This window comes from Echeneis naucrates, chromosome 1, assembly GCF_900963305.1.
Source record: "Echeneis naucrates chromosome 1, fEcheNa1.1, whole genome shotgun sequence".
Classification (NCBI taxonomy): domain Eukaryota; kingdom Metazoa; phylum Chordata; class Actinopteri; order Carangiformes; family Echeneidae; genus Echeneis; species Echeneis naucrates.
The window spans coordinates 21,649,559-21,666,188 of record NC_042511.1 but is presented as its reverse complement, the minus strand read 5'-3'; the positions used below and the strand labels follow the sequence as shown (position 1 = coordinate 21,666,188).

General features: G+C 37.8%; 1 protein-coding gene across 1 annotated transcript in view; it reads left to right on the top strand.

Annotated features, from left to right (window-relative positions):
* The first annotated feature begins 9,763 nt into the window (after window positions 1-9,763).
* The window catches only part of sorbs2a (sorbin and SH3 domain containing 2a), a 29,709-nt gene continuing 22,842 nt past the window's right edge, over window positions 9,764-16,630 (top strand). Inside the window, exons 1-5 of the mRNA XM_029510268.1 lie at window positions 9,764-9,854; window positions 11,772-11,798; window positions 11,956-12,080; window positions 13,494-13,910; window positions 15,281-15,407. Of these exons, the coding sequence (XP_029366128.1) occupies window positions 9,818-9,854; window positions 11,772-11,798; window positions 11,956-12,080; window positions 13,494-13,910; window positions 15,281-15,407 (733 nt within the window). The 5' untranslated portion in view covers window positions 9,764-9,817. The remainder of the gene's footprint in view (window positions 9,855-11,771; window positions 11,799-11,955; window positions 12,081-13,493; window positions 13,911-15,280; window positions 15,408-16,630) is intronic.

Here is a 16,630-nt window from a genome sequence, read left to right as displayed (position 1 = left end):
CCAACATTGGTTCATTGCGTCGTTCTCTTGGTTCCCTTTATTCTGGGCCTGACATATTGAGAGAACGTTTGTTTGTTCCCTGTAAATTTATGCAGAAAAATTTAGTTCCAAAAGACTTGTGTGGCTGGATCTGTATCATACGGGATGTTCAGCTAGGGAGTGCTTACTCTGTTGGGGAGAGGCCAAAATAAGTCACAGTGTATTTTTTTTTTTTTTTTTTTTAATATATATATATGTAGAGTAAAATGTTGAATATTTTGACTTGTGTGTTCCCAGAAAATCAGGGAGCTCAACTGGACTTTTAGGAGATAAATTACCACTTTTCAGCAAACTAAAAACATCAATTCTGTGTTTTCCGATCTCTGTTTTTTGGCTGTCCTCTTCCTCATTCCCTGCTGATACAGGATATTTGTTTAAAAAGCTGATATATAAAAGGACAAAAGCATTTCAACATTGCCTTTAGGATCTTGAATTATTGTCTCTCTGGTACTTTCAGTAAAAAGGCATCTTTCTTGGTGTGGCATACAAGATACCCTTTTAAATAATGTAAATATTTAAAAACATTCACTGGTACAAGTTGCAGTATTGCATCAACAATACTTGGTTTATTCATTTGCCCTCATTTAAAAAAGTGCACTGGACTTCTGGAATTTATGGAATTGAAGCCCACGCATAAATAGATGAGGTTGTCATATTCTTAATGTTACGCAAATCCGTTTATATTCCTAAAATGAAAGTATCTCTTAACAGATTTCCCCTACGCACAGAACCACCTTAGAGGGTAAAGGGTCCTTTTTAATGGCAGTAAATATAGCACCCTGCTAATCAAGTTCCTTCTTATCTTTGTGCTTGACACTTAACACTGGTACCTGGGGAATCCAGACTATGTATGGAGAATGTAATCTTAGTACCAGCTGATAGCCTTGCTTCCTTAGTACATGTATTACATCAAATGTGCAACTACTTTGACATTATTTGTTTATTTTTAACTTAAAATAAACATGGTCTCTAAATAAACAGTGAACTGGGACATAGTGAACAGTTAGTATTCTCTCCAAGATATCAAATCTTTCAATATGGTAACCTGATATCAGTTCTGACTTGACCGCTGGTACCCTTACAGTACCATCAGCCTTTATCTGACACTTTCGTGTCCCGCCATAGGAAGTGCATTCTTTCACCAATTTTGTTCATCATACAAACAAGTATATGTCAGAGTTGGCATTAGAAGTGGCATTTTGTTAAATTTTCTGATGACGTAGCCATTGTATTGCTGCTTTGTCAGGACGAGGACAACAGCCCTGCACTGACTGATTCTACGGGTTGGTGTAAGTCATCAGTTTTTGTACATCAGCGTGTCCAAAACTAAAGAGATGGTGATTGATTTCAGATTTCAATCCCCTATTCCCCCTGTGGTGATCAGTGATTGAACAATTGAAGTTTTACAAGCACAAATATTTGGGTGACCAGTTGTCTTTTCATTTTCACATGGATGCTGTATGAAAGCAGATCAGCATATGCCTCTCCTTCAAAAACATTGTTCTTTTAATTTTTACTGTTTTATGAAAATGTTTCCTCTTGCTTTGTAGAATCCACTTTAAATGTTGCCCTAGTGTGCTGGTTGAATTCATAGCTCAAAGTGCTGGTAAATAGAAACAGCCAGCAACATTGTGAATGAATGCAGAAAAGTTGCGAGGGCGTTGTTAAATGACTGGTCAAATCTGCTCTTTGTAAAATCTCAAGTGAAAGCATAAAAAATCTTGTCAGTTTCCACTCGTCCCCTGTGGTCTGAGTTTAATTTACCCCCTCATCTCACAAGAGATATGCCTTGCCTAGATGCAGGACAAAAAGACTAAAGAGATCCTTTTTTCTTACTGCTGTTTGTCTTTGAAACAAACAAGAGAAAATCTTGTCTTTGTACTTATTTGTTCTCATTTGCAAGGAAGAGTTTGGTCTTTTTTTTTTTTTTTTTGGTGCTTTATCTCTATTTTGTTTACTCAGTCTCTATTATACGTCTGTTTGTATTTTGCCCTCTTTTTGTCATGATTTGTGTAGGTGAGGGTGATAACCTGACCTTCATAAAGAACTTTAGTAGGCTGTGGAAGGGTATGATGTACAGTCTACATTTTTTTTCCTATAGCAACAGCTTCACCATTCTCCTTTAGTCTTTAAAAGGAAACCTAATTTCCTAATTTCTTACTCTGTCATTAGTTCTTGAGCAATACACTTATACCACATAGACAGATGAAACAGGAGCAGCTGTAGAGGCCCTATTGACTAGTGATGCTTTGTTTTCACAGACAGATTACATAATACTCCATGCTGATATTAGCCGTTCTATGCCATTTATTTAATGCTTCATCAATCATATTTCCTTTTTTATAAACAACCCTCCTCTCCATAATCTAGATATTTTTGTGTTCAATGTCTCATTTGCATTTTTATGTCATTCTTGTCTGTGCTCCCTTTTTCTCTCTCTTCCTCTACACAAACATCAGAGAAGTATACAGTAAATGGATCTGCAGCTCTTGATAGAAATGGACAGATAACAAACCCATATATTGTCACATCCAATTCTAGTAGCAGGCCTTGTGTTGCATAATTGCATTAGTGCTCTCAGGCCAATGGCTCTGCTCGTTAGTGGGCTTGTGATGCAATCTGCAGAACACATGGGCCTCTGTTGTTTGCAGTATGGAGGGTAACTGGGCATGCAGGGTCACTGTATTGACCTCCCCTATCCATTCATATGGCCAGAGGGGGGGTCTGCTAATGAGTGGCAAGGTTGAACAAACAAAGGTGATAACAGAGACTTTGTTAGAAATGACTGTTGTTCAAATAGTGGCAGTAATGTGATGGTAAAACACTGACATTGTGCTGATAAAATAACATGACCTGCACAACAACTATGTCTTGCAGGGAGACCAATTTGAAGTATTAGTTTTGCATTCAAAACTTGGTGGTTACTAACTCAGCAATTCTAAAAAAAAAAAAAAAGTTTAATATTCTTAGTTTGCTTTTTTGGCCAATGACCAGGATATAAGTAGGAAAATGATTCCTGAGGATCACACACGTATTAGCACATGTCTCGGTGCTGTTGCAATTGTTAAACACCCTGTGGTGTCGATTTAAAACATAATTTCCTTTTCATTTTGGATGTCAGAAGGTTTGCTGATTGACGAGACCACTGTGGGAGTAATCTGATAACGCTACCAAAAAGGAACACAGAAGACTTGGATTACAGATCTTTGGATACATTTACAAATAAAGCTAATTTAAATGAGTATATTTTCCAGCATGGCCTCCTTATTTATGAAACAATTAATCCACTCTTCTAAACAGCTACTGATAAACTGTGATACTGATTGTTAAGCCAGTATCATTTCAACAACTTGGTGTGAAAGAAAATTTGGAAAGTAGTCTTTGCAGCAGCTGATGTAATGCTATTGCTTAGGGGTTTAGAAGGAATGGAAAGCGTTATCAAGTTACTTCTGCTTATAGTGGCTTTACATAAAGAGTCAAAATTGTCAGTGTCTGATGGCTTACTGTGATGCAGAAATAAAGCCTTAGGATGTGAGTGTAAAGGAGGTGTTCTCCCTTGTTGAAGTGCTAACTTGTTTGTTTGAGGTCAATGATGAATACTTGAAGCACAATGGGAAATTGGGAAATGAGCCATAGTGAGACTGCTATTTTGATTCCCAGGATTTTCTTTCCTTTTTTTCTTTTTCTTTTTCTTTTTTTTTTTTGACATCACAACCCTACATGTCCCACATTTTTACCACAAAAATGCACCACTAAAATAACTTGGCTCCAATTCAGTAATTAAGGATTGAAGCAATTCAAAATTCTGCCTTTTTTGGAGGGGTCACTCTCCCAGTCAGCTTGGCAATAGGGCTAGCTATGTCTGGACTGAGATTTATGTTGGATCTCCAGGGACAGCTTGTTTCCTCGTTGAAATGGGATTTGTTCTCTGTGATTACTAAAGCAAGATTGTAGAGATTGCTCTGCTTTGTGCTTTGGTTTTATCCTTAGGCTTGTAGCTGATGTTGGTTACGGCGAGTCAGTATTGAAAATTAATATTGCATCTCGTGTCCAATGACATTTTTGCCATAATTTTTTGAAATCTTAATAGGCTTGTAAACAACTGTCAATCTTTTCTTTACAGGAACAGCTGAATAGAATCTATTCTATGAGTTTTTGGTGAGGTCTTTAAATAGATTTGCTAAGGAGCTTAATCAGTTGATGTCCCGTGGCTGTGTCTCAGTCTGACTTGACCACTCCAGGGTCAGGAACCTTGAGGCCACAGTCACCTCATCTCCAGTGACTGTTCACTCTCTTCTGTCATCTTACGGCACTTAGAAATTATTAAAATTAATTATATTAATAATTATCTTATAGTAAAAAATTTAATAATTCTATAAAATTATTACCTGGGGGACAAAAAACTGACGTAGTTTTGATGAGTTTTATAATTCGTAGGATTATTGTAACAACTGATAAATTTTTTGTGCTGACTCATATGATGGTTTATTCCACAATAAGGCATTTACTTAGTCCCATTGCAGATGCAGGCACACCATTTCATAAGTGTCCTGGTCAAATATGCGTACTTCTTGTATCTCTCTTGTTTTGTAAATAGGACAAACTATGCATGGAGGAGAAATTCCTCAGTGAAAGATTTGAGAGGAAATCTTTGTTAACTATGTTAGGCATTGTTATTCTGGATATGTCAGACTTCAAGCAATTTCCAGGTCAAATAAAGAACTGGGCATAAAAAAATGAATTGAAAATTATTTTCTCATACTTCATCATATCATATCATCACACGAAGATATGAGTCTGCTGAAAAGTTTCAAGTGATCTTTGAATGGTTTCTGCCAGTGACAGTTATCTTCTGATCAAGTTGTGAATTATAATCCATAGCTTTGTACAAAATGAGAAAGGATTATGTTCATTTTTTTAAAATGCTGATTGACAGATTTTTGTTATTATAATTTTTGTGTATTTATTGTTATTTATTTTGCATTTACCAAGGCAGGCAGCCAATGAGAAATGGAATCCCAGCCATTGAACTTTGAGGACATGTTTGTTTTTCATTCCACCCTTTTATTTGTTTCCTTTCTTTTGATAATCACACTGTGCGTGCGCGTGTGTGTGCGCGCACATTATTTAAGTATAAAAACCTTCCTAATAAGGGCAAAGATAGCAGTTCTTTCCATTCTCTGGTCTGCTTTCATCTTGGTCTCTAGTGGTGTTCATTTTGCCCTGGTTTGTCACGAAAGCCTCTTTTCACTGTGATTCATCTATTGTCTTCAGATTAAAATTTTTGATGTTGAACCAAGGAAACTGGCCAAGTCATGATAAACCAATATCAAAACTAGACAGAATGAGGTGCATCCTATCACAGCCACAAAAGTGTCTTTAGTGTCTAAATATTCAGTGCTCAAAGCCTATTAGTCCACTGATACAAACCAAATGGGTCCCAGTTGGTCACTCAACAGACTAATAAGACTTGATGGCCTCGTGGTGTTGGACCTCACGGCTTTCTGTGGCTTATACATATCTGACTTGTGTGTTTGTGGTCCCACAGCTATTACACTCAGTAATTATACACACTAGTCTCCAGAGCGGCTCACCAACACCTAAATTACGGATGGTGGATAAACCACTACGAAGTAATGTAAAATGACTCGAAAGAAAAAAGCTTTGGTCAGAGAAACTAAAAGAAGAAAATGGAAACAACTCAGAGAGAAAATGTCTTTTGTTTATAATAAAGTAATTTACTATGTTCATTCAGAACTCAATGTAGACACATTCTGGGAAATGACATGGTGCTTCTCTTATTTGTATGCTCATATTGTCATCGATATGCATGCCAAATTGATGCTGATGGTCAAATTTTGCATTTAAAAGCTTAAAAAGGTCTTATGTGGGAAGACAGTCTGAGATCTTCAGAGGTGTAGAGCTTAGTGCACTCTCTTCGTGTACCCAGCCATAACATTACACCATGGCCACAGCTGCTGTGTCGCCGCTGATCTGTCCTCAAGAAACATGATCCTGTTTATAATCTGACCATCATTTGGACGCCGACAGCCCCCGACGCCAGACTCATGATTTACCCCAGTGCCCATGTGTGTTTCTCAGAGATAGATTTACGAGGGCATACTGTGTGTGGGTAAGGACTAGGTCTTGAGGGTCTGGAAGTATCCCACAACGTCCCAAATGGAACAGTATTTCCTCCTCATCAGCATTAACTGCGGTTAGAGGTCCTAAGATGTTGATATCAAGCTATTTGTATATATGGAGGGATGAGGATTTATTAATAAATATCAAAATGAGATTTCTGTATGGTATATGTAAAGTAGCATGAATGCAAGTTTATTTAAGGGCAGCCAGCTGAACTCAATATTAAGTAGCCAGTTTGTGTTGGAAAAAGTAATACATTTTGATTGCTCACATCACTACTTTGCGATAATGAAGGCATAGAGTACTAGCCACAGAATTTACAAGATTTATATATTTATTTTACAAAGCAGCAATAAGAATAGAGTATTTATAGGCTGGTGAAATATTTACATTCTTCTCGGCTTCAAGTGTTAATGAGAAGCCTCTTGTTCTAAGATGGTGGCTTGAAGCTGTGATTGCTTGAACTGCTATTGTGTGTTGACATGCACTGTTGTCACAGTAGGAAGCAATAATTTTTACTGTATTCCATTGTAATGTATGCGTTGCTTTTGTTTTAAAAAGAAAGTTTAGTATTGGTCTAAATCAGTTGTTATAATGGGATGGGGATGACAGATCTTTAGTTAATTCATCTGATGTGCAACAAAAAAATTGTAGTGTTATGAAATCTATAGTAACCTCAGAACTTTTCAATACAATACAGATTAACTATGTGTATGTGTTTTTGAAAGCTAAGATTCTCGTGACTGACCTAGGAAAACAGCAGGTGCAATCATGAAGAAACTACTTTTACAGGAATGTTATTGATGAGGTTGATTGCTGGGCCACTCGTCAGTATAACTAAATACAGAAGCAGTTTCCAAATTCATGTTAGGATATAGCTGCATACTTTCTCTAAAAATGTATTGGTCAGAGATTACCACAACTATCAGATCCTTTTTTAGTTGGTGTGCAATGCCTCCCCAACTCATTGTAGTGCTATAGTGAATTTCTCAGTCGTTTTAGATCATGCTTAAAATGCAAAATGTGACTGAAATATCTGAATGTAGAAAGAGGGAGAGCGAAGTCATTTGTATTTACTTAAGTTTTATTTACAACGGAAATGTCATATTTGCCCGGTAACCTATGATTAATAACCCAGGTGTACAGTTGGATTCATGTGACTTTAAGTCATTTTGTCATTGCTTGTATTGCGCAGTGTATATAGGCAAATTATATTTGTCACGTTATCCTTTTTGTGACCATGTCATCTTTTTATTTCAGTCTGTGATCTGTGGAAATCACGATGCTGAAATCTTCTGAGTAATAATGCTTCAGAGTAGTCAAAGGGTTCTGGAGCCATCTACATGCACAATAACAGCATGTGTATGTTATTGATATTTACATACCAGGCATTTATGATCCCTGTTGTAGCTACTATGGGTTGTCACTTAGTGTTTGTCACACACGCTAAATCTCATAATGACACAGAGTGACAGAGTGCCTTTTGATGTGTGCTCTCTTCATATAAATCGCACACCATACTGCAACAGTTCTCAGAAGATCTCTAGATAGCAAGAGCAAAGTATTACATATGGGTACAGTTAAGTAAACATGGCATTCTCTGTCATTTATCGGTGCCATTTATGTTCCATGTATGTGCTGTAAAGAATTTAAGCTTATTAAGCCTCTCACTCAGCTGGAAGAAATTATGTTTCCAGATCCATGGGTTCAGGGTTGTCCGAAACGATCTTTTTCTTTCCTTTTTTTTTTTTTTTTTACATTTTAGTATGTATTGGAATTATTATTTTTTGTGCTGCACAATAATTCACGAGAAAATGTGGAAATGGCAAACCTTATAGTCCTGCAATGAGATGAGAAGATCTTTCTCCTTTGCAATTTCACTAAATCACAAGCCGATAAAGTCATTTTCTGTCCATTTTACATGTTAGTCTTGCCCGATAAAGCTTATGAGCAGTAGAAGAATAACAATCATCATTCATATCTATTCTATTACATTCATTAAAAGTATGTTGCATGCCAGACCCTCACAGCATGGGTCAATTTAGGGCTTTAGGGAATGGAAGGGAGGGCAGTCTTTGTCATAACACCCGGACACACGGCAAAAAGTGAAGAAAAGACAGGGCGCATCTTAGGTCTGTCATCTTAGCCTGATGCCACTTTAGCCTGACAAGGAAAATGAAATGCTAGCTCAGTTCACTTCACATTATTATTATTCATGCTATTGTTGATGAAGCCCATTTACCAGAGGCTTGTCACATCCTCATGTCCTGAGGTTTTCTTCAGATTAGCATAAAATAAATAATAATAAAAAAAAAAAAACTGTGACCGACTGGGCAGCAGGTAACGGACAGATTTCCAAAAATAATTCTGCTTTGAATTTAAAACATATGAAAATAAAAATTGGGGTAATAATCAGAAATACTATAACTTAATTATTAATCACAGTATCCCCAGGAGGAACACATACTGTAAATGTAATTATTTGTTTTACAGGAAAGTGTGTCCCCCTGCAGCAGATCAGTAAGAAGTGCTCTTCAATATGAATACAGGTAAGTACACACAAACCACCAAGTTTTTGTTTTTTCCTTTCTTTTTCTTCTCCATGATTATGTTGTCAATGTTTGTTTATTCATTGAACAGAAAGCCATTAAGCCATTGTTTACATTTAATACTAAATATAAATATAAATATAATAATAAAATAATAAAAATATAATAAAATAAGTCAATATTATGTGTTGAGGCATTATAGGCCACCTCGCTATTTTAAAAGCTGCTATGTTTGCTACTTTTCCTCTGCCACAGCCATGAGTCTGTAACTCTAAGCCTGACCCTGTTTCACCATTTTGGTGTTGGTCCATTTTCGGCCTCAGTTATTGTGGCTAAAAGCATCATAAAGTATCTGAAGGTTGCTGCTTTTAATAACAGTGATGTATTCCACCTTCAATACATTTCCAAACTTCTGTCCTGACACTTAAGCTGATTATTTAGGTTGTTTATCTGTATAACATATATGGAACACAACACAAAAATAGCCTTGTTCATTGTTTGTGTTCAAAACTCCTGATGACTTATTATTTTTTTATTTTATCACAGAACTTACCTGTGAATGTCAAAAGTGTGTTCGTACAGAGGTATTATAATTTTTAGCCAAATCAACTTATCCACTATAAACAATACCTCATGGTAATTATTTTATTGTCAATTGGTTGGTGGTTTTGCGTCTTGTTTTTTTTTTTTTTTTAATTAAAACTTCAAGGTATTTAAAATCCCTGTCCAATTCTTGTCCCAAACCTCTGGCATTTTTGAACTATCCATTTTCATTAATGCTCTGTGCACCAGTTTGACCACAGACCCTGGACTCATTTTCTATCAGCTACCACCCAATTTGTAAAACTTGGGCTCTTTTAATATGTCTTGCCTCCACTGGTTTGTGTTATGTCTCTGGCTGGATGCATTTGTGTTTGTCTAAGTTGTGTGTTTGTGTATATGCATGTGCATGTATGCTGTTGCTGCTGCTGCTGCTGCTGCTGCTGCTGCTTCTGCCTCCATGAACCAACCTGCCTGACTGTGATTCCTCAGATAGTGGAGGATGTGCTACCAAAAGTGTGGCCTTGTCTTTCATACTCTCTCCCATGAAGAGGGTCCAGAGTTCACCAAATCTAGCTACAGGTACTAACATTCACAATCACACAATGAATTAATACATGCTCAAACAAGAATAACCTAAAAACCTAAAGAAAGGACAACAAAATAGACCAGAAAAGGACCCAAACTTTTTAAAATATGAGGTAAGTCTTATTAAGGTAGCTTTTTGTTTTTAAGGCTCATGTTTGGCCTTCATCAATCTGATATTGCTTTTGGCATATCTGATAAACTTGCAAATAGTCTGTGGCTGGCTCTGTATGCTTAAGGAATGTTTGGACTGTAAGATGACCATTTTTTCCAATCAGTTCATTGTATAATTCTTTTATTTGCTGAGTCTTTTTCATCTTGTGTTTGTTTTGCTTCCTTAATCAGTCGTAAATGGTATCATATTTTACTGGTTGTTGACATTAATCTTCCTTCTTTGTGACAGCTCTCATTTGTCATGCCCTCACACTCTTTTGTACCACTTCTTCCACTCCATGTTCAGTTTATTCTGCTTTTCCTGTTGTTTAAGTGCTTTTTAATTATTGTTTTTTTTTTTTTTCCTTCCTGGCTCTGTTTCTGTTATTTGTTTGTTTGGTTTTTTTTTTTCTGTTGCTATTTCTCCTTTTGTCAGAATTGATTGGTCAGACATAGCACAGCTCACTTGATCTGAAGTTCTTTGATATGTGGAAATGTACTTGGATTGGCCTGTGTCTTCTCTAGACAGCTAGCCTTCTGCGGTTCTGCTTCTTGATTAGTGGTTAAATTTTTTTCCGAAGCCAACTCTGCTGAATGCATATGACTCCCTTCAACCTTCTTTATTTAATCACAAATCTTAAAATAAGTCAAGATAAAAAACCACAAGCTTTTCACATTACACAGTTAAAATATGATTTTTATTGACTTGAACTGCTATAGCTGTACCCAGCTTCTTCTATTGCCATACCTGCACCTGGTTAGCATCCATGTAGGCATTCTGGCACTGCCAAATTCCTTTGTACAATATTAAGGAACTGCCTGAGAGCATATTACCTCTCTCATACAGTTAAGGAGCTTAGCTGGCCCAATGCTGTTAAGTAGAGCAGAAGTTGGGCACCATCCTTGATAACCTTTTGTCTTTGTAAATTTGAAGCAACAAAAGAGATGGATCAACATGAAAGTGCTAAAATTTATATTCTGTGCAAAAATAGAAATTCAAAAATTGTCTTTTTTGGTTAATAGATAAGTTCATAAATATGCAACAGCAATTAACCATCATTATGCAATGCAACTGAGGAGCATTTATACTTCTCATGGGAAGTGAATGGGAAACAGTTGGCATTCTTCCTTTATTGCTCATTGCTCTATGCTATAGCCAAAACTGTCATCTCCTCTGTACCTACTGCACGTACTGGTCAGCAATCTGCTCTATGCCCAGTCTGTTAATGTTGTCTATCAAAACATCATCTTGAAGCTTGAATTTGAGCTACCTGTTAGTTTATCACAAGCATTGCTGTGGTTTTTGGTTGCTTAAAGTTGACAAAAAAATGTGTGAATGTTTGACCTGGTTGTGAGCTACAAGAGGAGAATCATAGTTGTAAAGTCATAAACACTTACTCTGATTAAATGTGAGATGCTTCTTAGAATAAGTGGTTGTGGACTTCTGTCTTGAGTATTCAAATTGCAGTAACATCTTGTGTATCACCTCGGGATAAATTCCATCTCTGTTCTGGGTTTCACCTATATTTTCTTGTTTTGTGTTTTCATTTTCATCTTTTCAAACCTATCTACCATTTTAGCCGCATTATCTTTTCTCTCCCCCCACCCCCCAAAGAAAAAAAAATCTCAGAAGCATTTTTTGAGAAGGCAGTATATTGTGTAACTATTGTGGATATAATCCAATGTGGTTTTATTTGCAGTGATAATTGTGACTATATTCACACACATTACTTATCTTTTGCTGTGTTCTCTGTTCTTCAGGGAGTGATTCTCACTCATCAGACTTGGGTAAATCTCTCTTTGTCTCTCTTGGTGAACTTTGGTGTAGTCTCTTGACATTGCACATAAGAGGCTATGAAAATTCTAATCGGAACAACAAACGTTAACAAAAGTTAAATGAAAACACTGTAGTGGTTGATGTTAATTATATTTAAATTATCATCAGATTCTTGGCGGTCCCGCAGTGTAACAGATGGCCTTAAGAATGGAGACGCCAGCAGCTCGTCTCTTGCTGCCAAAGGCTTCCGGAGTGTCAGACCTAACTTGCAGGACAAGAAGTCACCAACACAGGTAAAATGTCTCTCACGCATTATACTGACACTGGTTGACTTATTTTTTATTAAGAGATTGTGATCTAAATTAAGTATGTAACTTGATGATTTGTCACGTTTCACTGATGATTCTTTTGTTGTTGTTATTCCAACTTATTTTGGCTGCTGCTTTCTAATTGGGACAACCAGTATATCAGTCATTTGCCACTGCCACCCCCAAGAAGAGATAGTTTCCACTTTTCACCCACTGGCCCTAATCCACCAGATTACAGCTCCCTCATTGCCCTGGCCAATGATGCTAGCACTGGAATGTTAGCATTAACTAAGAACAAGAGCTCAGTTTTAAAAGAGTGTTACACTATTAATAGCACATCTTCTTACTCTTATTCTGAGACTAGTGCAGATCCAGTCAAACAAGATTACCAGAACACTGTCTTAGATGATATCACCAACTGTTGTGCATCTGCCTCCACTAATACACAGACACAGGAGCGTAAAGTGTCGTCCCTCAAACTAACCCCCGTTACCATTCCTGACCCTCCTGCTCACCTCACCTCTTACCTTGATAACCAACCTAAGACCCAAACTCCAAGTCCCCCCCCACCCACTTTCCAAGCTCCACAAAGGGATCCCACTCTCTGTCCACCCCTGACACAAAAGGCCTCGCTTTCTGTCCAATTGGGAACAGAGAGTCAAAAAAATCCAGAGCCTCAACCTCCAAATCCCACAATGGAAGTCATGGTCCCAAGTCAAGCCCCAAATCAAAGCCCAAGACCAGCTGCATTTGAGGTGGAGCTGATGAAGGGTCCTCCTGCAGTACCACCGAGACCCACTCCTGCAGAATTGTTGGTACATGACAGTTTACATACTGTAACAGGAGAAAAGACTAATGGTTGTGTAAACTGACATCACAATAAGACAACATTAAAGGGTGACTAAAGGTTAACACAGGTTGCATCACATCATTCAAGGTCCATCGCACACACAAGTATCTGCTGTACTATAGTCAGGATGTACCTTTTATCAGGTTTTTCTGGTTCAGTGTACTTCATGTTCTGCTCGTCTTTGTTGCCCTTACATTTGTTTAATCCAGGTTCTGTCATGCATCCAAACTAACTGTGATTCTACATATGTGTGTGATAACTGTGTTATAATTAATGCATATCAGTGTTACTAGCTTTGTACTTGGTTGCCTTCCGCAGAGTTTGAACTAACAGAGCATCTTCACTTCACAACAAATATAATTTTTGAGAAGACAATGCCACAGCTTCGTGAAATGTCTGTGTGGTTTCCCAACAGCATTGTACCCTTTGTCAGGCTTGCATTTTGCCTCCACACAACTTTTGTGACAATGTGGCCAGTGAGTGATATCACTAAGCACTCTCCTCCTTTCCTTCCTTTCCATTCAACTCTTTCTCCCCTCCAACACCAGGGGCCTCCATCCCCTGGCCCTTCAGCACATCTCTCCCACTGCCACAGCTCAGACTCACTCAACCAGTCAGGTCTAATGACAAAGACCCTATCACCGACCCCATATGTTCCTATTGGAGTTGGCAGCTCAGCTGGTGTTGTGAGCGGGCCGAGCTTTACCACATTCAGCAGTGTGAACATCGGTGGCTCCATGTCACTTTCGGCCTCCCCCGTGACAGTGTCCGCTCTCAGCCACTATTCGTCATCCACGGCCGGTCTGCTCGACGAGCTGCAGATCTGTAGTCTGGATTCGCCTATTGCCTCACCCACGCCATCGCCCACCCTCAGCCATGTCTCTGCCTACACATCCACTGCTGGCCCTGATGATGTGCTAACAACCTCTGTGGCCTCCACTGCTGCAGCAGCCACTGTCACTAACGTAATTATCCGAGTCACTGCCATAACACACATTTTTACCAAAAACAAATGGTTCCCTCCCTCAACCCAGCTAATTTGGATGGCTGAGCAAAGCCTGGATGGCTGAAGTTTTATTGCTCCAAAGTTTTACTTTACCTCTCCGCTAACCACCAATTCCAACCTACCTGTCAGATAACAGTTAAATTCAACCCACTGTGTTTCCCTTTATTATGTCCATGTCTGTCTACTCATTGGATCTCAATGTGTGCTCGTCTATCTTTCTCTTTCTCATGCCCTCTTTGCAGTCCAGTTGAATTATACTCTCCCTTAAGGCCAGTTCATGTCAAAAATTCACAATGAGCCTTTTTTCAGAGAGGTTGCAGCAGGGTGAACGAGCCCATTGGAAGCTGTTGGCTGAATGCATGTGGTTAGCATCTTGGAAGACTGACCTTTCCTCGTGGGAATTTAAGAATTTCATAATGTAACTTGAGTACCAAACTAGTTTCCTGTCATAAGTGTACCATAATGCCCTGGGTGTAGAAATATTGGTCAGGGTTAGATGAGATTAGATTATGTTAGAGTATTTTGTTCATCTCAAAACAACTAATTAAATTGGTGTGTATCATGACAGCCAAAGTTTCATTTTGTTGTCACCATTCCCTCCAAGCCTCACAGCTCTCAAACCAAAATATCTTATTAATTTTTGTCTTTCATCCATATTGTAAAGTGACAAAAATCTTCGGTGCATGGTGATTCTTTTTTAAAACACACTTCCAGTTCATAAACCTAGTCCCACCTACACGTGTCCATTGGCCTTGTTGCTTTTTCAACAAGGGAAATATTTGCGAGTTTGCCTGATCCAAAACTGGGATATGTTTCAGGGACTTTAGCTACAGTAACACCAATAGTTGTCACTGTCATTTTTCTCAAGTACTAAACTGGAAAAAGAAAAAACTGCTTTTTTGTCAGTTGTCTTGAATTCTTGATGTGAACACGAAGGCCTTTAAATTGAATGACTGTATTTATCAAACTAAAATCACGTAAAATCTACTGTTTTGTTTTTGTAAAACTAATTTATAGTGAAATGTATCTTAATGTGAAGTAGCTGTCTGTGTTCACTGTTGTTCATCTTTGTGTTTTTAGAGTGAAATGATTCAATAAAAGCACCTTCCCCAAACTAACTCTTCAGATTCAGCACTTCCAATGAATAATGTCAGATGCAATATCTCTCTACATTTTCCCCATTCCAATATCAGACCCGGTGCTTCTATGAATGTTTGATGACTAATCTCTTCACATTTAAACACTGTTTTTATTGTAGATTGTATACATTTGGCTTCCATTTGTGTCAGTATCCTTATGGTCTCTTTGTGGCTTGTGGGTCACTCTTAGGGCCAGGTCCTGTCTCATGCTATGAATGGAAGTGCTAGCCATCCACAGAGACCTCTCTCTCCGATGTCATATCCTCCTCCCCCCACCCAACTCCACACTGGGCTCCCAAGGCAGAGCAGAAGCTCAGGTAAGTTACTGCACTCTTGTCTCGTCTAAATGATAAAACATGACATCAAGTTATAGAAAAATGCACAATAAAGTCAGAAAGTCATTCCGCTACTTTTCAAATAAACAGCAAATAAAATACTATTGGTGGGAATATTTTACGATCTCACAATTCTGATTCAGTTCCAAATTTTGGGGCTACAGTTTGATTCAAAATTGATTTTTGGTTCAAAATGATTTGATTAATAATGATTTCTGCTTCAATCTATAGGTGTGCAAAGGATCCTCATGATCTACTCCAGTCTGCTTTGCAAGAGAGTGACAATCGGAGACATTAAAGTGTCTTTCACATTTATAAAATTTTAAACATTTATTCATGCTTAGATGGAATTGTTGCAACTGTTGCATAAAAGCAATATCACATATTGCTTAAGTAACAAAAATAAAATTAAAAATAAAAACATAAACCTCTTTACAAAGTCTATTTATGAAAAATAATTGTGCATTAAAATATGCTGCCTCTTTTATATTAAGGAAAGTGCCTTTTCCAATGTGTTTGGACCACAGCTGCTACTCTAAGTAGCTAGCTATAAAATATGTTGGAACAATAATAGAGTGCTTCTGTATAATAAAAATGGTGCAGTGGTTTAAAACTTAATTTTATGACAGATTATCATATATATTGGGCATTTGGTAAAAACCAAAATACAGTTGTGCTCATAGGTTTAGGGGGGCATTTTTCAGGGAATATGAAAAATAAGAGAAAAACTGGTTAGTGGTTGGGGGAAGCCATTTATTGTCAAATAACTGTGTTTACTCTTTTTAAATCATAATGACAATGTGTGACTTACAAAGGCACAGGAAACTGTCAAAATTGATGGCAAGATGAATACAGCGTGTTATCAGAAATTACTGGGGGAAAATTTACACTCATCAACCTGGAAGCTGGGCAGGGGATGTACTTGAATGTTCCACCATAACAACGATCCAAAACACAAGGCCAAGTCGACCTGTCATTGGCTACAGCAGAATAAAGTGAAGGTTCTGGAGTGGACATCTCAGTCTCCTGACCTCAAAGTCAGTGAGCCACTCTCGGGAGATCTCAAACGTGCAGTTCTTGCAAAACAGCCCAAGAATTTACAGGAACTGGAGGCTTTTTGCCAAGAAGAAAGGGCAGCTTTACCATCGAGAACATAAAGAGCCTCATCCAAAACTACCACAAAAGACTGGAAGTTGTCATTGATA